This window comes from Malania oleifera, chromosome 3 (assembly GCF_029873635.1).
Source record: "Malania oleifera isolate guangnan ecotype guangnan chromosome 3, ASM2987363v1, whole genome shotgun sequence".
Classification (NCBI taxonomy): Eukaryota; Viridiplantae; Streptophyta; class Magnoliopsida; order Santalales; family Ximeniaceae; genus Malania; species Malania oleifera.
The window spans coordinates 9,597,231-9,620,529 of record NC_080419.1 but is presented as its reverse complement, the minus strand read 5'-3'; the positions used below and the strand labels follow the sequence as shown (position 1 = coordinate 9,620,529).

General features: G+C 34.7%; 1 protein-coding gene across 1 annotated transcript; it reads right to left on the bottom strand.

The window, feature by feature from the left end:
- Positions 1–3,661: 3,661 nt before the first annotated feature.
- On the bottom strand, positions 3,662–5,511 carry LOC131151735 (protein LIFEGUARD 4-like). The gene is made up of 4 exons (XM_058103131.1): positions 5,083–5,511; positions 4,853–4,966; positions 4,216–4,373; positions 3,662–4,045 (listed from the first exon to the last, which is right to left on the bottom strand). The coding sequence occupies exons 1-4, from the start codon at positions 5,324–5,326 to the stop codon at positions 3,848–3,850; spliced, it is 714 nt and encodes a 237-aa protein (XP_057959114.1). The 5' UTR covers positions 5,327–5,511; the 3' UTR covers positions 3,662–3,847.
- Between the last annotated feature and the right edge of the window lie 17,788 nt (positions 5,512–23,299).

Below are 23,299 nucleotides of genomic sequence, written 5' to 3'. Positions count from 1 at the left end.
ACATATACTTTTTCTTATACGTTTTCCTTAGATCGTCATTTAAGCACCAGAATGATCTTTTTCACGTAAACTTACACTTCTCCTTCAAATCATCAGTAACTTTGTACACGTAATTAAATATGTATAAACATATATTATAAAAAAACCACCCTTAGGCCTGTTTGCCGTAAGTCATGTTTACCCCCATGATTGGGTTGTGCGGTCTGAAGACTGGACTTAACTGACTGGCTGACCAAACTAAATCAACGTACGTAAACTTTAAGTGAGATTTTCCTTATTAAGTCCTGGTCCGGAACCAGGTATGCACTCAGGAGAAATCCACTAACATAAATAACCACTCTGTAAACAGTGTGGGTACACTCTGATCCGTATAAACTTTAAGCTGCGATACCGAGCATCTGTAACATTGAACTTTCATTGCCATAAGGGGTTTTAAAATCATCTTATTATAATTTATACAATTTAAAATAATATCGTAAAAATCTCATCTTTACTCATATTTACATAAAAAAATGTAACGTAAAAATAAACTCATGTCACACAATTTTTTTGTGTTAAAAATATATATAATTTTATTTTTGAATAGAAAGAAATGTTGAAAATTTACCTGAGGGGATTAGAACATTTCCTCATCCAAAAATAGATGCAAGTATATTAAAGATAGAACTGGTATAATCAAATACGCGTAAAAATAAACTCATGAAAATTTTGTGGAACTAATTAACATAATTGAAATTTACTTATAAAATAAATTCGGGTATGAATTTTAAATAAAAAAAAATTAACATAATCAAAATTTACTTACCTTCTTCTTTTATCGCGTGCTACGAATACAATGACTATTTTTAAGAAATGAGATCGGAGAGAGTGAGTGAGTGAGAACTTATTCAAAAATTCTCTCTCCACCACAAATTCTTTCATTCACTAATCCTTCTCTTCCTTGGAAAAATGTTGTGAAAAATGAAGGTTGAGAGCTCCCTATTTATAGGAAAATTTTGAGGAAGAAATAAAATTTATAAAAGTGTGGGGAGATGGGTGAAATTATAATTTTTAAAAAATTAAAGAATGGGTAAGGGATGGGTAAGGTATGGGTTGAGTATGGGATGTGGATGGAGGCCATGTGGGCCATTAAGTAAATTTTTAATTAATCACTTACCTAATTAATTAGTCAATTAGTTAATTAATTATTTTATTATTTTATTACTTTTCTTAATCATTATTATCATTATTATTATCATTGTTTTTACTTTTAAACTATTTTTAGTATTTATTTATTTTTGAACAAGAATTAAATTTGAATTTTGAAAACTCATGTGGGCCCCACACAACTTTGAGACCCGAATGGATCCTACGTAACTCGAATAACTCTTATACGATTTTATGCATCCTACATAATTTTGAGACTCGTGTAAACCTCCATACGGCTTCGGGACTCATGTGGGACTCACACAGTCTTGTGGGCCCCGCATATGATACTTATATTATTATTATTATTATTATTATTATTATTATTATTATTATTATTATTTTATCATATATTTTTACAAATTATATCAGTTAAAACGTTATTTTATGTGCTTATTTACGTATATAAATAGTGTCTTATGGCTTCGGGACTCATGTGGACTCCACATAGTCTTGTGGGCCTCACATATGATACCTATATTATTATCATCTTATTATGTATTTTTACAAATTATGTCTGTTAAAACACTATTTTACGTATATATACTTATTTACGTGTACAAATAATGTCTATCCTATTTATCATATGAAATTTCATTTTGATCAGGCCGACCTCCAGGGAGCGACTGAGCCGCAATGGTCTCTGAGCACTCGCTTAGACAAGGTCTTTCGTAGGCATCAAACATGGAATCAAGAATTCTATAGAAAAACACTTCTGTATTGATATTAACTCAATGACCACTTTTATTATTTTATTATTATTGTGCTTTAATCATATATATATATATATATATTTTTAGGTCATCACACTTTGTGTATGGTCTTTTGATTTGTAATTCCCATGCAAACTCAACTCAATTGTTATATTTTTTTTTCCTTATTCAATTCAAGGGTGATAATGTGCCTAAACTACACAAATCATATTCTTTAGTATCACTCTCCAATATCCAAATATGAAACTTATAACATAAACCACTCGAACTTTAATTACATAAATATCTCCTAGGAACAAGAGGGGATTGTTTCTACTTGAAAATTAAGGCATTGGATCTATAATAATTCGGGCTGCTACACTTCCTTGCATTCTTCTTGTTCTTGTTCTTGTTCTTGTTCTTTTTTTGTTATGCTGTTATGTGATAAATAGCGGAGAAGCAATTTGTACTTTGAAAAAGCTTAACATTAGGAGTTTGTAACCATCACTCCTTGTGTTGTTAGATTTTTTTTTTTTTTTGTTAAAAAAAATAACAATTTTGATATGAAATCTATGTTTCTTATTTAATGCAATCTATCTATGATGTAACCTATATTTTTCACTTAAAATATATATTTGATCATCTGTATTTTTCTTTGTGTGATTTTTAAAACAATTTTTATAGTTTATATTTTTAAATTCTCAAAAAATCAAATGAGTCGCAATATTTGAAGTGCAAAAAATAAAATTATGCATATTCAAATGCTTGACCATTTCAATCACCATACAACCTAAATTAATTCAATATTTTTGTATTATGTTTATAAAATATCTGTACTACTGCAAAAATTCCCCGCAGTAATGCACGATCTTCATTTGTGGACTGCTCTTAGGCCGTCTGCAAGCTTAATGCTAATACCATATTCATAGACTTCCTTTTGAATAAGGCCCAAAGTCATTGTATTCATGTAACTATATCAAGCAGTGAGTCCTATCAAATTATATATAAACCCTCTCATATAATATTTATTGTTTGACATGTTTTCATTGACTAAATAAATTTGATAGAGTGATCACGTTGGTCCTTCCGGAGGAAAGGACATCATTTTTTTTCTTTTTGATCCTGCAAAACTTAGTTTGAATTTGATTAATAATGATTCGTGAAATGAGTCCACTCATCAAATTTTTTGAATTGAGTTATATATTGTATTATTCATATTTTCATAAAAAGTACCTCTCAAATTTGTATTTTTTTTATGAATTTTATTTTTTTAGTACTTATATTTGAAACTATTTTGACAGAAAATCTGCTGAGTCTGCTTAAATAAGTTTTTTCTTTTTTTTTTTCATAACAGACGACAGCACCTATTTGTTTAGAAAACCCCACAATTAAAAGGCTATATATTTCACGAACCTATTTGTTTACGAACTGGAAAACCTAAATTTGTTCAAACTTTGAACCTAACTCAACAACTTGTTTTCTTACCTACTTGTAAACATTAATTTTTAAGAAAATTAAAATTTGAAACCCATTGATGAATACCTCACATAAATTTCAATTTCACCTTAGAATTTGTAAATCAAGATTGATTGTAGGATTTAAGTGATGAATCTATAAAGAACTTAGTACAACCTGCCTACTGGTAAATAGTCAAAAGGAACAAGTATTTTTATGAGTTATTTTTTATGATAGTCAGAAGGAATGGTGGAACGAAGGGGGCACAAGTATTTTGTATGAGTTATTTTTCATGATAGTCAGAAGGAGTGGTGATAAGTATTTGGATATTATAAAAGAATCAAGTATATATAATATTCAATGTTACAATATATATCAATCAATTTCTACATGCTTGAACGCATATAAATTAATGGGAGATGGGCAAGACACGTAGAACAGAGCAGGACAGGGGAAAGCGGAGCAGCAGGCCAAAAGGGTAAGTTAAGTCAGCGGAGGCCTGGGGCGGAAAGGGATCAGCCCCTCAACATAGTGAGGAGCATGGAGAAGATGTTGATGATGTCGGTGTAAAGGGTGGCGGAAGCCAAAACGTAGTGGTCATAGTCGAAGCGCTTGATGAGGTTGTCTGTGTCATATATGAGATAGCCGGAGAAGATGATCGCTCCCGCCGCCCCATAGCATGTTTGCCCCAACTTCCCCATCGGCCAAAACACCTGCATCCATCCATCCCCCATGTTCATTTCCTTTTTCCTTTACTATTAATGTCAAATCAATTAATTAATTAGCATAAAACACAGAGAGAGAGAGAGAGAGAGAGAGAGAGAGAGAGAGAGAGAGAGAGAGAGAGAGAGAGAGAGAGAGAGAGAGAGAGAGAGAGAGAGACCTGAAGAAGTACAAAAGCCGTGAGAATGAGGAATGCACAGAACAGAAAAGGCTCCAGGAAGCTAAAATCAAGGCCTCTCCAGGCACCCCAGAATGTGAAGAGGGTGAGACTGACCACGGCCACGCTTGTCAAAATTACAGCCAACATGACAATCTTCCCTGTTCACCAATTGTAAGGAAATCATGGATTAAGTGGGTCAACCCCCAAATGCAGCAATCATTTGAGTCATTTCTTTTTATCTCATTGAAGGTGACTTGAAAAAAAATTGAATCAAGACATGATTGAATGTTTCAGAAAAATGAAATTGGGAACGGCAACCATGCTAAATACAAGTTCGTCCGCACCCTTAAGGCCCATTTAGTTGAATTTCTTAGGTCAGTTTTTGATTTTCTGCTTCATTTCTGTGCAATAAAAAAAACGTATTATGAATTTTTTTTAGGTTACATTTGATTTTTTTTTATTTTTGATTTTCTTTTTTCATTTCTACACTGTAAAAATGCCTATTTATGTTACTAAATTTTTTTTAAAGATCTTCAGTTATTTTTTAAAAAATTAAAAGAAAAAGAGAAGGGGGGGGGGGGGGGGGGGGGGGGGGCGGGAGAGAGAATAAAAAATAAGGATTATCAAAACATCTTACCATGCGTAAAAGCACAAGCCATTCCAATGACGAACGCCATTGCGATTGTGAACAGTCCGAGAAGGATAAAGTTCAGCGGGTGGCGGTTGTGGAAACATGACAGAATGCAGACAACTACACACCCACAAAACAACTCTTATCACGCAATAATAAACCAGAAAACTTAATTTCTCACAGACCCGGAAAAAAATTCCAAGAAAAGAACGCAGAAAATTGAAATTCGTATATACGTATGAAGGTAGAGACGACGACGGCGAAGTAGATGATGAGTCCGGGCTTCGTCAACCCGAAGAACTGCGACACGCGAGGGGTGAACACGACTCCAGCGGCGACGCCGACGGTGAGAAGAAACTGCACGGACAAAATTGTGTAAACTTTTCGGATGAAGGCCCACCGGAACTGGGGGTTCTCGAGCATCGTGGGGTAGAGGCGGCCATTGTTTCCGGCCTCTAGGTCGCCGACCTTGGGATACATTGTCGCAGAGACGAGAATCCCCCGCAAGATGGAAAGAACCCAGAAGCCAAATGAATGGCGGAGGACGAGCGCAGGTTTTGAATTGGAGAATTAAAAGGTGGTGGCGGTGGTGATTCGGGTGAGAGGCGATGTTGTTACAATGTTATTGGCCAAAACATAACATGGGATGATGGGAAGAGGGGTTTGGGGGTTTTGATTTTATTAGGGAGGCTTTTATATTTTGGGCAATAGTGCAGCGCCGCGTGTGCTATGAGACGGACACGGTCAAAAAACAGAGACGTTGAGGAACACATTTGAGCATGTGAAAATTGAGCTGTGCTTGGGCTTGTTTTAGCATTATGAACAATCATATTATAAAACAAAAGCAAAAAAGTGAAAGCACAAAGCTCTTTTTGAAAGTAAGATATGAAATGGATTTGTGTTCCTAAGTATGAGGACCAAGTCACAATTTAAAAATAATGAAATTGGACTCCATTCCTGAGTAAATTTGACTGTAATATAAAGATATTACAAAGTTAAAATTTTGATTTAGTTTATTTAAGAAGTTAGCACAAAAGTCAAATATTCCTATAGTGCATTCAAATAATTTTTATGTATTAGGTTTAAATTAACAATCCTCCTTTATACTTATTTAGTTTGATTATTCCATAAACATTCTTATAATTTTGTTATTTATCTCTTAAATTAATATTTTTCATAATCTTTTTTCTTATTCAAATTTATAATTTAGTATTTTAGCTGCTATTAATAATGCATTAATAATTTTATAATGATTGAATTGACAAATTAATGGATTAGTAATTTCTATAATCATTGTTAATAAATGATTTAATTACGAGATATTAAATAAAATTATTAATACTTAAAAAACTCTACATAAGTAAAGTGATTGCATTTTGAGACCTCCTCATAAATTCTTCTAATTGCTAATATTAATAGAATTAATATTTTACAAATACTAATAATAATTAAATTATTAAATTATTTTAACAACAGGTATTTACTGAATATATTTATGAAATAATAAATATAATAATTAATATTTTTAAAATTGTATCATATATTAACTGATTATTACTTAAACCTCATTATAATAATTTGCTTAATTTTTTTAATTGGTAATCATATTTGAGGTAATTTTTTTGTAACCAATTTTAATAATTAAATTAATATATTAAAGGAGCTCGTTGTGCTTTCAAATGCCTCCAAATTAAAAAAAAAAAAAAAAAACTAGTTATTTTTGTGATTATTTTGAAATCTAAAAATAAAAAATAAAAAATCATTTCACACATTTAAATAAATTTTTTTATTCTATACCTTTTAAAAAAAAATATATGAATCTTGAAAGGGTTAAAATTAAATTTAAAATAATTATAATTTTTTGGAAAGATTAAAATTTTAAAATATATTTTTTTCCATAACTAGACATGTAGACCCTATTTTTTTCTCTCTTTTACTAGAATGTTTTTTTTTTTTTTAAAGAAAAAACATTCAATTCTCTCCCATCAATGGAAGTGCTCTAAGTTTGTCTTAACTTATTTATGGGAATGATCATGAGAAATGTTGATGCAAATATCTAATGAATAAACTTGTTGTTTATTATAGAGTGTGGTCGTTCCTTGAGTTAGTGTCATATATAATCTCACATAGATGTTTATTAGAAAAATCTTGGACTTATAAAATTGATTTGAACTTCAACTACATGAAACACCTTTTATAGGACAAACAAGTGATACTAGTGGATCAAAGTGGACACTACCTCATCAGAGTTGGTTCCAACATCGTTACATTTGATATTAAGTGCATAGGAGCACTCTAACAAAGACATCATAAATTAGAGTAAGGAAGAATGTCAGTCCCACATCAAATGTAATAGAGAAGTCTTGGGTTTATAAAATTGATTTGGACTCCAACTATATGACATGTCTTTTATAAGAGTTTGCACCTTTCTGGCCCCAATATGAGAACTACTCTTAAAGTCCAGATTCAGATTATTGGAGCACCCCAAATCTCTAATTTCATAGCAGCAATCCTCCATCATCAAATGATTTATAAACTTCAGAACCATTCTTTTGATTTGGCAGCCCCTCGGGAAAATCAAGATGCTCTCCTTGTCAATTATGATACTTCTTTTGTCCCAAGCCATGTCCACATCCCAAGGCAGCTACCTAGAGAAAAACTCCTAAAGCTTCTCCCAGAATCTTGGGTAACCAAGTATGAGCAGCTTCACCAGGTCCCTAAGCCAGTCATCCTCCATGATCCGGTTTACAAAACTGTGAAAAATGGAGATGTTAAACCTGTGAGTCCAATGGACCAAAGCTAGGCTATCAATATATATATATATATATATATATGTAAGACATATTGTCAAACACTAAAATTTCTACCAATTAATTGATTATCATAATCAATCAAAGAAAACTAAAAATGAATACTTATTTTTGCATAAAATTTGAAACCCACAACATATTATATGTAATAATATTTTGATCCTTTAAAATAATGTAAAAAATATATCACTACACTCGTATATGAAGATATCTATACAGATTTAGTAGTAACATGGAATGTTGTTATTCATAAATTGTGAGGTTACATTTGGTTTTCCTATTCCAAAGAAGAGATTGGTTTTAATAGATTACTTACAATTAGGTATACAAGAAATTATGTTGTTATTACTATAAAATATGCAAAAAAATAAATAGAGATAAGACAAAAATTTACGTGGTTCGGCTATGCCTACTCTATAGGCGGATGGGATAAAAAACTTCACTATATCGGGAGAAATCACATGCATATTTTACTAACTTCATGGATAGTTAGTATTTCAGAATGATTGGAGGATGTTGTTGTAATCGTCTGTTTTACTGATTTCCACGATATAACTGTTTTTCCATAAAGAAATACATATCTAGTTTGAGATTTAGCATTGTGAGGATCAGGTAGATATCCAACATCTGCATATCCTACTAGTTGAGATTTTGAATCAAATGTGTAGAATAGACCCAAATTAGATGTACCTCTCAAATAGCGTACAATGTGCTTAATTCCATTCCAGTGTTGCCGAGTATGAGCAAAGCTATATCTTGCTAGTAGATTAATAGCAAATGCAATGTCGGTTCTTGTACAATTGACCAGATACATTAGAGAGCCGATAGCATTTAAATATGGTACTTCAGGACCAAGTAATTCCTCCCCCTCATCATGAGGTCGAAATGGATCCTTTTTAACATCAAATGATCGCACCATCATTAGAGATCCCAATGGATCAACTTTATCCATATGGAATTGCCTTAACATCTTTTTGGTATATTTAGATTGATGAACAATAATTTTTCCATTTACGTGTTCAATATGTAGGCTAAGACAATATTTTGTCTTTCCTAAATCTTTCATCTCAAATTTCGTCATTAAATAATTAGCAGTTTTAGTGAGCTCTTCAGGAGTCCCAACTAAATTCAAATCATCAATATAAATAGAAATTATAGCAAATTCGGGTTCTGTTCTTTTAATAAAAATGCACGAACAAATTGAATCATTTATGAATCCTTCTTTCATAAGGTACTCACTTAATCAATTGTACTTGTTGGTCTGACAAGGTTTACGAATCTTATTTTGATGATAACAAATCAAGGGAATTTAACATGTTTTAGGTAAAGTGATGATGTTTCAGGAATCAAGCATTAGAGTTAAAGATCAAGTAATCACAATAGTTATTGAAAGCTTACATTCCAAAGACAAGTGATAAAAAAAAAAAAAAAAAAAACTCAAATCAAAGATTGAAAAATCTTATGAAAGCTTAAAGAATATTGAACCTCAAGGTCAAGATGGACTCAAAGAAAGACATATATGAAGACTTCATATTTAGAATGTTTAAGTCTTAAGAAAGTCTTATGGCAGTACTTCAATTAAAAGTCAATACGAATACTTTGAAGCTCTTTAGGAATGATTATAGACTTAGAGACCCATTTTTTAAGACCTTAGAAAATAAATTTTTAAATTTCAAATCAAAAATTTCAAAATTAAAAGCTAAAAGAGTTTTTAGAGACAAAGTCTTAAAAACAATATTCTGCATGCTCAATCGTCTGACTGAGTTTTTTCAGGTGACTGACCTTTTATATGTTTTTAAGAAATGCAAACAGAACCAAGACAAGCGCCTCACATGTTCATCTCAGGCGACTGACAGGTTTTTTAGGTTGGGTCAGGCGACTGACTGAATACACTCAGGCGCCTGACATGACACTGACTTTTGAAATATGCTGGATTTTTAAAGTGACAAACGACTAACACTTTTTTGACAGGCGATTGACTTTCATAAAATTTGAAATAAAGTAGCGTGGGAAAGTTTATAAAAACGATTGCTTGGGCTCCAAACTTTGTATAAACTTGGGAAATACTCCAAGTAACTTGGGCAACACAAAAAATTACTTTTTAAACTTTATAAATACATGGAAAACCAAAGGATTTTATACAACTACTTACTATCAGCAATCAAAGTTTATAATTCTCATACTCCTCAAAAGCTTTCTTGCTCACACATCCTTACTGAAGTATTACTGAGTTTCTGTTCATACAACCACATGGTTCTTGTGCTCTTACTGAGATTTTTCAATCTAAAGAAGAACTCGGTGATCAATTTATTGAGCTTCAATTCGTTCTTTATTGATATTTAAATTGAAGTATATTAGTTGTGCTCTAACTTGTACTAATTAGCTCTATTTTGAGAGTGTCTTTGTACACAAGAGTTGTTCTTGTTCTTATTGTTTTTGACGGTTCAGGTTTGTTGAATCGTTGGATTACCAAGCATGGGGTATCGCTTGGAGAGGAGGGCTCTATCCTACTTGAAGGAGTGTGTAAACGGTTTGCTCCGCCCGATTAAAGGAGTGGTATAGTGCAATCCTTGGGTGGTGTACCTAAGGCGAGGACATAGGCGGGTATAGCCGAACCTCATAAAAATCTCGGTGCCACTATCTTCCCTATTCTCTTTAAATTTCAACACATATAAACAGCGTGGATGCTTATTTGAATTGCTGAAAAATATTTTGTGATTGGGAATTGTGGAAACCTTATAAAAGGGGAGTACGTTGATTGAATCTTGCGGAAACCTTATAAGGGAGTACGTTCATTATACAGGTCATTAATCAGCTACATCTCAATATCAAAGGATTGAATTTGGAAGCCTGCTGAATTTCTTAGTTTCATTCTTATTTAAATTAGCATACTATATTGTTTGTTGGATTGACATTGTCAAAAGGATTGTTTATTGAACTTTTGAGGTTGCAAATTAATATCATTGTAATTGTGTGATTGTTGAATATTAATTTGTTGGGTTAACTCTTAACTAAAAGAACTCGTAAAACAAAGAGGTTTCAAAGAAAATTTTAAAAACCCAATTCACCCCCCTTTTGGGAGTACACCTTACTTTTTAGTACTACATGCGTCTAGATTGCTTTAATACACATAAAGAACATTGGAGTTTAATTGAATATAAATTTTTGGGTTTTGCTTCATGCAATTTAAATCCTTCAGGGATTTTCATATAAATTTCATTACCCAACGATCCATATAGGTATGATCTTACTACATCCATAGGACGTATGCTCAGTCGTTCAGCGATTGCTAGCCCAATTAAAAATCTGAAAGTGATTCCATCCATTACGGGAGAATATGTCTCCCCATAATCAATTCCGAATTTCTACGAGAAATCTTGTGTCACAAGCCTTGTTTTATAATCGAGTAATTTCATTATTTTCATTTCATTTGTGCACAAATACCCATTTGTATCTAACGAGTTAGATATTTTCTGGTGTCTAGACTATAGGTCCAAAAACTTCTCTTTTTGATAGAGAGTTTAATCCTAATGTGATAACCTCTTCCCATTTTGGTCAATCACTTCTATATTGACATTCATTAACATATTTAGGTTCAGGACCCTCATTACTTCTGGTAATGTCAGTAGCTACTGCATATGCAAATGTGTTGTTAACAACAATTTTTTTTCTATCCCATATTTATCTTGTGTAATGAAATGAGCTCTCATTATTATTTTTAGGTACCTGTCCCTTTTTAAAGGAAGTCCCTTCTGGAGTTATCTCTTAAGGAGGTTCCTTTTCAGGAGGTTCAATAATAGGGATTTCATTTTTCAGAGAAACAGGTTTGTGAATGTCGAATGGATTATCCACCTTTGTAACCTCTTCTGGAGTGTTTTTAGATTCCAACTTTCTCCTTCAAGGAGTTTTATCTTTTGTACCAACAGGACTTCTATGCTTAACTCATGGTTTAGGTTCATTAGCCAGTTGTTGTCGTTTAGGGACATCAATACGTGTTGGAATATTTGTAGAAGGTATAAGAGATTTTAATATGGTTTTGGTATCTGCAAAAGAATTTGGTAATTGATTTGCAATCCCTTGCAAATGTATAATCTTCTAAACTTCAAGTTCACTTTGATTTGTGTAAGAATCTAAATAAGATAAACTCATGGCATTCCATGTGATTTCATGTTGTGCTTCAAGCACTAATTTTGCTCCCCCTAATGTAGGGAATACTGTTTCATCATAATGACAATCTTAAAACTGTGCTTTAAACAAATCACCTATTAAAGGTTCAAAATATCTAATAATATAAGGGGAATCAAAACCAACATAGATACCAAGCTTACGTTGAGGACCCTTTTTAGTTCTTTGAGGAGAGGCAATAGGAATATATATATACTGCGCAACCAAAAGTTCTTAAATAAAAAATATCAGGTTGTTGGCCAAAAACTAATTGCATGAGTGAGAGATTATTATAAGTAGTTGGCCTTATACGAACTAAACATCCAGAATGAAGAATAGCATGTCCCTAAACCGATAAAGATAATTTGGTTCTCATAATCATAGGTCTAGCAATGAGTTGCAGTCTCTTAATAAAAGATTCAGCTAAATCATTTTGTGTATGGGTATGAGCAACGAGATGTTCAACATCTATTCCAGTGACATACAATAGTTATCAAAAGTTTGGGATGTAAATTCACCAACATTATCCAAACGAATTGATTTAATTGGATAATGGGGAAAACGAACTCGTAATCTAATCAGTTGAGAAAGAAGCCTAGAAAATGCAATATTACGAGTAGAAAGTAGAGAAACATATGACTATCTAGTAGAAGCGCTAATTGTATCTAAGCAAGAATGCAAATCAATAGGGGGAGCATCCAAAATTAAATCCCATTTTGTTATGTTCTCCAACATTTTCAGCTTAGATCTGGCTTGAACTCTTTGTGACATGCGCTTAATTGTTAGGATTTTATTGAATATTTTAAAATGAAAATATATTGATTAGCCACAAGTTGTTTGTGTTTGCCAATGATCCTACATTTAAATTGTTTAAAATTTTTTAGGATCTATATAGTTGTCATATTCTGGTTATCTTATGAAATTATGCCTAAATGCTAAACCAGAACATTGATACTTGCTTGTGCCTTATTTTAAAAGATCTCTTTTCAGCAAGCAACCCCTAGTACCTTTTTGCAAACATCATAATGGGGATATATATATATATATATATATATATATATATATATATATATATATATATATATATATACATATGTATATTTTCTAAAATTGCATAACTGGTTCGGTAACTTCATGTGAAAATGCATGCAAACTGGTTAGACTATGTTTGTGTTCAAACCAACTATTTGCTATCATATGTCGTGTGCTTTAAACTCATATCTTTCACGGGTCTTATGATATGTTTCAATTGCAATGGTTTATGAATATTTATGGTCTAATTTTTTTTTCATGTCATTTAATTCATTTAAATGACCAATTTTATTGTTTGTGTGCTTAATTGCTGAGATTATCTTTGTCATTCATTCTGCATTGTATGGTTATTCTATCTCTTGGATGATTAAACGTTATATCTCTATTTTTATGTCTTGATCATACTGGATTGATTGAGTTTCTTATCATAGCAAAATAATATTCTCATACTCAATTGGGTCGTTACATGTTGCTTTTAGGAAATGTTCTATTTTCAAACGGTATGCTGCCAAAATTTTTAAAGATTTCCCAAAACCATATTTGTATTTGAATCATAATTATATTTTATATTCCTATATATACTTAAATGTTTATCTAGGCCCTTTTTGCTGTTACCAAAAGGGGGAGAAGTAGGTAAGTATTTGTCATCATAAAAAAGGGGGAGATTGTTGACCCTATGGGTTATACCCAGTTTTGATAATGACAAATACTCTTTATATTATATGGCTTTCAAGTTCGTGTGCAGGATCATACTAACTGGATTATATTGATGGTGTAACGACCTGCTTAACTTACCATATAATTAATCACATTAAACACCCTGATACCACTAACTAATTATATAATAAAGTCAACCCAAACACATGGGTAACGGGGACACACCTGTCATATACATCGAACGCCTAAGCAGTAGTAAATATAAATTTCATTCACCAAACCATAAGATACATTATATCAGAGTTCCAACATTCCACCACATACTAATTAAATATACAATCCTCAAAGTCACCAAAAGATGAAACTAGGATCTAAAACCAAAAACAAGCTGATCCTTGCTCAAAAATTACCCTCCTAGCCGGGTAGTAAAACTGTCTCAACGGCGGGCTTGGTCCGCCTCTCTTTCGGGATTCCCTAAAATGGTTTAAGCTAGGGTGAGACAACCTCTCAGTAAGGGAAATAAACTAAATACAGTTGTGTGATAACATGAATATTTAGTGCTATAATAATTATACAGAACATGTCACATACTTGAAAAACTGATAATATCATGACTGGGTAAACATACAGTTTCATAATTCTAGTAAATCATACTGTAGAATTATTGCGTCCTTGCACCGACTATCAATCATGGCCTTGCGCCAAACATAACATACATGCTGATCTAAATAAATGTATTGTTTATCATACGTTCTGAAATCATAGTTTACTATATTATCATGTTATTCTAAAATAACTACTAATATGCTTTTCCTATGAAATTGACTTAACATAATACAATTCCTGTAAAATAATATTCATGCCACACAAACTGAATAAAATCATGAATTCTGTTCTGAAATCACATTTCCTGACATTTCATACCAAAAATACATATTCTTGTGTAACAACAGTATTTTTCCCAAATATATATATTTTCACAAATATGCTCATATATAATACATATTTTCTAAACATAAATCTACTAGTAAATAATGATAATTTTCATGGAAAAGTACTGCTTTAGTTTACTCCCTTACTTGACTACTGAAAAGCCACTACAGTGTCTAGTCCTACACCCGCAGGGTTCCTCATTTAATACCCTAAAAACAACATCTCCCTGAACAAAACTTTAGTAGTTCTTCAAGTACTACATTTTATACAACTGTGGTAAAGTCAAATACTAAATAAAAAGTCTTACCTTGAATTTGGGATGAAGTTCAATTTAGTCCCACCAACGATCCACTCCAGCATACTTGAAGAGAACTTTCCCAGGAGTGTCGTGGTGGCCTCAAATCGTCGAACTAGAAAGAATCCGGCCCAGAATATTAGAGAGAAAGGGAAGAGGACGAATAGGAGAGAGAGAGAGAGAGAGAGAGAGAGAGAGAGAGAGAGAGAGAGAGAGAGAGAGAGAGAGAGAGAGAGAGAATGGGAGAGAGGGAGAGTTTTCGTGAGATTTCCTACAGAAAATTCGAGTTTAGGCCATTTATACACCTGCACTCGTCGACGAGCCATGTCACTACATCGACGAGGCCACGAAGGAAGTTAGTCAATGAATGCTTATTCCTCGTCGATGAAATTCAGAGCTGAAAATAGCCTCTCGCTATCTTCTCGTCGATGAGACACGTGTCCCCGTCGACAATCCCCTCTAGCATGTTCATCGACGAATGTGTTGCCTTCGTCGATGAGACCCCTGTTGCATTTCAAATTCATTTTCCTTTTCTCTCCTCTTTCTATTATTTAATTATTATAATTTCTTCGGGTCTCTATATTCTCCCCTCCTTATAAAATTTCGTCCTCGAAATTTACTATCCATATGATTCACCATCCTTTAAAAAAAAACAGTCTACTTATTTTATTACTTACCCTCACTTATGGCGGAGGAATACTATGGTTACATTCAAAGTTCAAGGAGATTACATATGTAAAATAAAATTCCCCCAAAACTAAAATATTACTTACTAACTAAACTAATACATACACTGACTAACCTGCAAAAGAAACATTAAATAACTATTACACTTTTCTGATTATAATTGAACTCCATGGAACAATTGCAAGTATTTGTGTCTTATCTGTTCCTCGAGTTCCCAAGAAGCTTCTTCTACTGCATGATTTCTCCATAGGACTTTTACTAGAGCAATCTTCTTGTTACGTAATTCTTATTCCTTCTTGTCCAGAATATGTACTGGTACCTCCTCATAAGTTAGTGAATCACTGAACTCTAATTCACCATAACTGATTACATGAGAAGGGTATGGGACGTATTTCCTCAACATGGAAACATGGAATACCTTCATGTATCTTGGACAACATAGGTGATAAAGCTAACTTGTGGGTAACCGGCCCCACTTTTTCTAGGATCTCAAAAAGACCAATGAACCTAGGGTTAAGTTTACCTTTCTTCCCAAATCTCATACCCCTTTTAACAGAGCTATTTCCAAAAACACATAATCACTAATATCAAATTGCAATTTCCTGAGCGGTTATCGACGTAACTCTTCGTTCGGCTCTAAGCTACACTGATTCTATCTCTGATGAGCCAAACCTTATCATATGCTTGCTGCACTAATTCTAGTCCCACAACTCGCCACTCACCTATCTCATCCCAATATAAAGGAGAACGACATCTCCCGCTGTAAAATGCCTCAAATGGTGTCATACCAATGCTGGCCTGATAACTGTTATTGTATGCAAACTCCACCAACGGTATGAACTGTGTCCAACTACTCCTAAAGTCCAACACGCATGCTCAAAACATATCTTCTAATATCTGAATCGTTCTCTTAGTTTTCCTGTCTGACTGAGGATGGAATGTCGTGCTGAAATATAACTGATACCCCAGAGCTTCCTACAAGCTCCTCCAAAAGCGTGACGTGAAACACGGGTCTTGATCTGACACAATAGACACTGGCACCCCATAAGAATGAACTATCTCCTGAATATAAATCTCTGTTAATCGGTTAAGGGAGTAGCTGATCTTGATAGGAAGGAAATGGGTGGTCTTAGTCAAATGATCTATAATCACCCAGATTGCATTCGTGCCATGTAATGCCGATGGTAGCTCTGAAACAAAATCCATGGATATATTATCTCATTTCCACTTTAGGATAAAAAGTGGCTGCAACAGACCTGCCAGCCTCTAGCGCTCAGCTTTTACCTGCTGGCACGTCAAACACTATGCTACATACTCGGCAATCTCCTTCTTCATACCACTACACCAATAAAATTCTCACAGATCCCTATACATTTTTGTATTGCCAAGATGAACTGTGTATAAAGATCTGTGAGCCTCCTCTAGGATAGTCTTCATGATATCAGCATCAGCAGGAGCATATAATCGAGAACGGAACAACAAAGCTCCATTATCTGTAATACAAACTTCCTCTCCCTGACCACTCTATACTCTAACCATTACCTATGCTAATTCTGGATTCTCTTCTGAGCAGCATTAATCCTTTCCTGTAGGGTAGGCTGCACCACCAAACTGGAAATACATGCCTGAGTATCACTCTCGACCAAATCTATGCTAAGTCTCTCCGGATCTATCATGATCGGATACTGAATCTCCATAGTTGCTAACACTGGGCCCACAGATTTCCTACTCAACGCATCAGCTACCACATTTGCTTTTCTTGGGTGGTAACTAATAGTACAATCAAAATCTTTAATAAGCTTTAGCCACCTTCTCTGCCTCATATTCAGTTCCTTCTGAGTGAAAAAAGTACTTTAAACTCTTATAGTCGGAAAAGATTTCATATCGCTCGCTATACAGGTAATGCCTCCAAATCTTCAGTGCATGTACTACTGCATCTAATTCAAGACCATAGGTAGGGTAGTTCTTTTCATACTCTTTCAATTGCCTAGAAGCATATGCTACCACCCTACCATGCTACATCAATACACAACCTAGTCCCCTCAAGGATGCATCACTGTAGATAATATAACCCTCACCCACTGATGTGATGATCAATACTGGTGTCATGACAAGCCTTTATTTCAATTCCTGGAAACTCTGCTCACAACTTTCGTTCCATTCAAACTTGACGATCTTTCTAGTCAATCGCATCAGATGCCCTTATAACGCTAAGAATCCCTCAACAAAACGACAGTAATAACTAGCCAACTCCAAGAAACTCCTGATCTCCTGAACGTTCCTTGGTTTAACCCAATTCACTACCGCATCAATTTTACTAGGATCCATATAAATTCCATCTCTTGAGAAGACGTGCCCCAAAAATACAAACTTCTCAAGCCAGAATTGACATTTGATGAACTTGGCATACGTCTTCTTTTCCCTGAGCATCTATAAAATCTGCCTCAAATGTGTCTCATGCTTCTTATAACTCCTTGAATAGACCAGTACATCATCAATAAAAACAACAACAAACTGATCTAAATATTGGTGGAAGATCCTATTCATCAAATCTATAAATATTGCAGGAGCATTTGTCAAACCAAAAGACATAACAAGAAACTCATAATGCCCATACCTGGTTCGAAAATCCGTCTTTGACACATCTACTGCCCTAACCTTCACTTGATGGTAGCCTAATTTGGGATCAATCTTATAGTAAACCCGTGTACCCTGGAGCTAATCAAATAAATCATCTATATGGGGTAAAGGATACATGTTCTTGATTGTTACCTTATTAATTTCCCTATAATCTATACACAACCTCATGGACCCATCCTTCTTTATCATAAACAACATTATAGGTCCCCACAGAGATACACTAGGCCGTATAAAACCCTTATCAAGCAAATCTTGCAACTGATTCTTTAATTATACTAACTCTGCTAGTGTCATTCGGTATGGTGCTTTAGAGATTGACGTTGTATCCGGAAGGAAATCAATAGGAAAATCTACCTCACGATCAGGTGGCAAGCCTGGTAGCTCATCTAGAAAAACATTTGTAAACTCTTTTACTATTGGCATACTAGTAAGCTTCAATTCATTCCCTGACATTTCCTTCACAAAGGCCACGAATCCCTGACAACCACTCAAGAGCAGTCTCCTCACCTGAATAGCTGAAACCAACTGAGGTGGGAATTGCACTTGCAACCCTATAAACCTGAATTCTGGTCTTCCTGGAATCCTGAATATCACTTCTCGTGAATGGCAATCTATACTAGCAAAGTTAGCTGCTAGCCAATCCATGTCGAACATGACATCAAACCCGTACATGTCCAACACTATCAAATCAGCAAACAAAATTCTCCCCTGGATATCGACTGAACAGCCTCAGAGCACCCTACTACACCTCACTACTGACCTGGTCAGTGTAGTTACTAACAGTCCGTTATCTAATAACTGTGTTTCTTCCCCACACAATTTAATACATTCCATAGACATGAACGAGTGTGTGGCAGTTGACTCAAATAATACAATAACTTTAAATGAAAGCATGCTAACCATACCCGTCACCACGTCGCCGGCTGTCTCAGCATCACATCAAAGCAAAATTTTGACTAGAACAATATTCCTCTGTTAGCCTCCACGTGGTGCTTGACAGCCTCTTTAAGCAGGTCTAGGAACGGGAGCAGCTTCAATCTGAGCCTGACAGTTTCTCATCATATGCCCTGGCTCCCCACATCGGTAGAAAATACCTCGCCCGACACGACACTCACTTGGGTGTCTCTTCCTACAAGTCAGGCAAGCTGGAAAAGGTTGCATACCCTAAAACCCATAACTCCCCGACTCTTGCCTCCAATCCCTATTGTAGCCACCTCTCTTCCACAAACCTTGACTGGACCCTTGCTGGGAACCAGAAGGCGTGGATCTCTTTCTCTATCTCTACTCCTCAGACTCCAACCGCTCTCCAACTTCTGTCATAGTCGCCTTGTCTAACAGCTCAACAAAATCTTGCAATTTCAGTATTAACACTTGCTTATACAATTCTCTCCTCAGACCTCTTTCAAACTGTCATACTTTCTTCGTCTCATTTGGAATAATGTATGGGGCGAAGTAAGATAACTCAATGAACCTCGTCGTGTACTGCTGCACTGTCCGCTGTCCCTGCTTCAGGTTCTGGAACTCCTCTATCTTAGCTTCCCTGGACGAGGGTGGAAAATATCTATCAAAAAATCTCTCCTTAAATCTATTCCAAGTCATCTCTATAGGCACTATCCTTTGCTGCTCCAGAAGTTTCACTACTGTCCACCATCTCTTGGCCTCTCCAGTCAGTTTATACGTAGCGAACAACACCCTCTGCTCTTCAGTACATTATAACACTGCAAACACTTTTTCAATCTCCTGCACCCAGTTTTCAGTGACTGTAGGATCTATTCCTCCTGAGAAATCCAGAGGATTTATCTTAATAAACTACTCAATCGAACTGTCGTGGCCTACAGACGGACCACCCTGCTCTTTGAAATTCCTTGCAATTTCAGCTATAACTTGCTGAGCCACACTGCGCAGTACTGCATCTGAATCTCCACCCACAGCACCCGAGGGCCAAGTACCCTCATTACCACTAGCATGGGCGCTATTACCTCCAGGGTCCATCCTGAAAAGACAATAAACTTAGCTTAGGACCTACTACCATAACATATTATCTAACTAGTATATTATATTCTTAACTAATCCATCATCCCTAATCTTAATTCAAGGTTCAATCCTGCAACCTAAATACCCAACCCGACAATAGTTTACCATGACTTTCCTAAAATCATCACCCCATAAAAGACACACAAACCATCACGGAAGTCCTGCATTTAGACTACAAAACCAGACCTCAAATTCCCTTATCCTATACTCTGGTATTATTACTGCTGCATCCAAACTGTAATGACCTGTTTAACTTACCACATAATTAATCACATTAAATACCCTGATACCACTAACTAATCATATAATAAAGTCAACCCAAACATGTGGGTAATAGAGAAACACCTGTCATACACAGCGGAAACCTAAGCAGCAGCAAATATAAATTTCATTCACCAAACCATAAGATACATTATACCAGAGTTTCTACATTCCACCACATACTATATAAATATATAATCCTTAAAGTCACCAAAAGATGAAACTAGGATCTAAAACCAAAAACCAGTTGATTTTAGATCAAAACTTACCCTCCTAAAGGGCTAGTAAAATTGTCTCAACGGCAGGCTCGGTCCGCCTGTCTTTCTAGGTTCCCTGAAATGGTTTAAGTTAGGGTGAGACATCTCTTAGTAAGGGAAATAAACTAAATACAGTTGTGTGGCAACATGAATAATTAGTGCTCTAATAATTATATAGAACATGTCACACACTTGAAAAACTGATAATATCATAACTGAGTAAACACAGTTTCATAATTCTACTAAATCATATTGTATTCTACTGTTCATAAAATCATCTGATATAAATAGTAATTCTGAAATTTACCCACGATGAATAGCTAGCTGATGTCATGTATTACCCCCCATGATGGGTTGTGCAGTCCAATGGCAGGACCCGAAAAAGGCTAGCCGACCACTCCAAGTCAGAAATGTCTGTAAGTATGATGGGCCCGCCACACCTTGGTCCGGACTGTCAGATGGACGTCTACAACTCTACACTGAAAGCCACATCGACTATCCATCTCCCACCCCCTCTACTAGCAGGGGTAGTTAGCACAAGTCTGAACTGAACTGAACTATATAGCTATGGTGTCATGCTCCTGAAACTGATCTGAACTATCATCTTGGTTCTAATAACATATAGTATATGATAATATACTGTTTGAACATAAATAGACTGATAGCATTTTCTGAATTCTGTAACAACATAAATAATTACGGCTTTGCGCTGAATACATGCATAACTGCGGCCTTGCACCGAATAACATAAGTAATTGCGGTGTTGTCCCGGCTATCAATCACAGCCTTGTTCCAAACATAACATACATACTGATCTAAATAAAAGTATTGTTTATCATATGTTATGAAATCATAGTTTGCTATATTATCATGTTATTCTGAAATAACTACTGTTAGCCTAATAAGGCTTTCACCTCTTGTTTTGATGGTAACAAATAAAAGAAAGGTTTGATGACATTGTGTGTTCAAGTAATGATGTTTTCAGGCAACTTAGAAAGCCAAAACCAACAAAGCTTCGAAAGATCACCAACGAGCTTAAAATTACGTGATGTTTCATGAAGTGATCAAAAAGGGAAGCTTAAAGACATCTGAAGATGGAATGAACCCAAAACTTCAAGATGACCATGAAGTTTTCAAAGAACAAGAAGTGTTTAATTTGGTAAGAAATCTTTATGTAAGTACTTCAAAGGTAAAAATATCATTATGAATGAAATGAAGCTTATTAGGGGACATAAATGGACTTAGAGGCTTTATTTTAAAATCTCGAAAAATATCTTTCAAAAGTAAGAAAGCAAGGAAGCCAAATAAATTTGAAAAGGAAATAAAGAAACTGATTTTGTACTATCCAGGCGACCGAGGTGAAATCCTCAGGTGATCGAGGATTTTTACTGAAGAAAATCAAAATAGGCAGTGTGTCTTTAGGCGCTTGACCCTGTAACTTCAACTTCAGGCTCCTGAACTCACTTCAAGTGACCGAGGTTGCACTTCAAGCAACCGAAGTACGGCAACGGGCAAATTTTTTAAACTTCTAATTTTCAAATCTAATTAACTTGCGCCCCAGTCTTTTTGGAAACTTGAAGGGAACTCCAAGTAAACTTGGGTAGCACGAATGTGAATGTTTTTCAAGTCTATAAATACATGTTTTATGATCTTCACATTCACACCAAGCATTGAACATTCTTTCAAAATCTCTCTTACTCAAAGCTCTTGCTATCTGCTCTAAGTGCTGAATTGCCGCGAATTTCTTAGGAAATTTCTGAGCTTTTACATCTTCTCTGAAGTATCTAATTTAAGTTCTTGATCCTCATCAAAGAGAAGTAAACTGGTGATATTTACATTGAGTTCTTACTTCATACTTTTGGTATTTTGAATTTGAAGTATATTAGTTTCTAAAGTGTACTAATCAGCTCTTTGTGTGAGCATTATTTGTACGCATCTATTTGATTTATTTCTTGTAGATTGATGATTCCAAGGATTTTTTGGATTGTTGGCTAAGCAAGGGGATATTGCTTAGAGAGGTGGGCTCTAACCTAAAGGAGTGACCAGATGAGGGGATATCGTTTGGAGAAGGCAGACTCTAGCCTTAACCAAGGAGTGTTGTAAAGGTATTGTTTCACCCATTAAAGGAACAAATTTAGTGAATCCTTTGGTGGTTTTCCAAAGGCGAAGACGTAGGCTGGGTATAAGCCGAACAGCGTAAAAATCTCCAGCTCACTTTCTCTTTTCCTTACTCTTTATTTTCAGCATATTTAAATTGTGTGGATGGTCTAATTGATAATCATATATACTACGTAATATATCAAGTAAACTTGAAGTTTAATTTTGATTTGGGTTGTGGAAACCGAAAGGGAGTACATTGGTTATGTCATATCTTGCGAAAACCATACGGGAGTACGTTACTTGGTTAAATAGCCCAAGGATAAATTAACTGAGAAGTTTAGTTGAGTTCTGGATAATTAAGAAGAGTGTAGATATTGTGTTGATTGGATGTTATATTGCACATCATATTGAAGAAGTAAAACCATCAATACAGGGCTTTATATCAGCAAGTACAAATTTCATATATACAAGGTTTATATAAACAAACAAAATATTTTAAGTGCTTATATTGCCAAAGTGGTATATGTGTTAATTTTGGTTTGATTGTTTACTTTCAATTAGTGATTGATTGGATTGGATGATT

Bases quoted from the DNA above. Each gene is read 5' to 3' on its own strand.
- LOC131151735 (XM_058103131.1), bottom strand. From the start codon at position 5,326: ATGTATCCCAAGGTCGGCGACCTAGAGGCCGGAAACAATGGCCGCCTC. The intron at 4,967-5,082 runs GTATATACGAAT...GTGGGTGTGTAG, and splicing joins CGTCGTCTCTACCTTCATAC to TTGTCTGCATTCTGTCATGT. The intron at 4,374-4,852 runs GTAAGATGTTTT...ATTGGTGAACAG, and splicing joins GGCTTGTGCTTTTACGCATG to GGAAGATTGTCATGTTGGCT.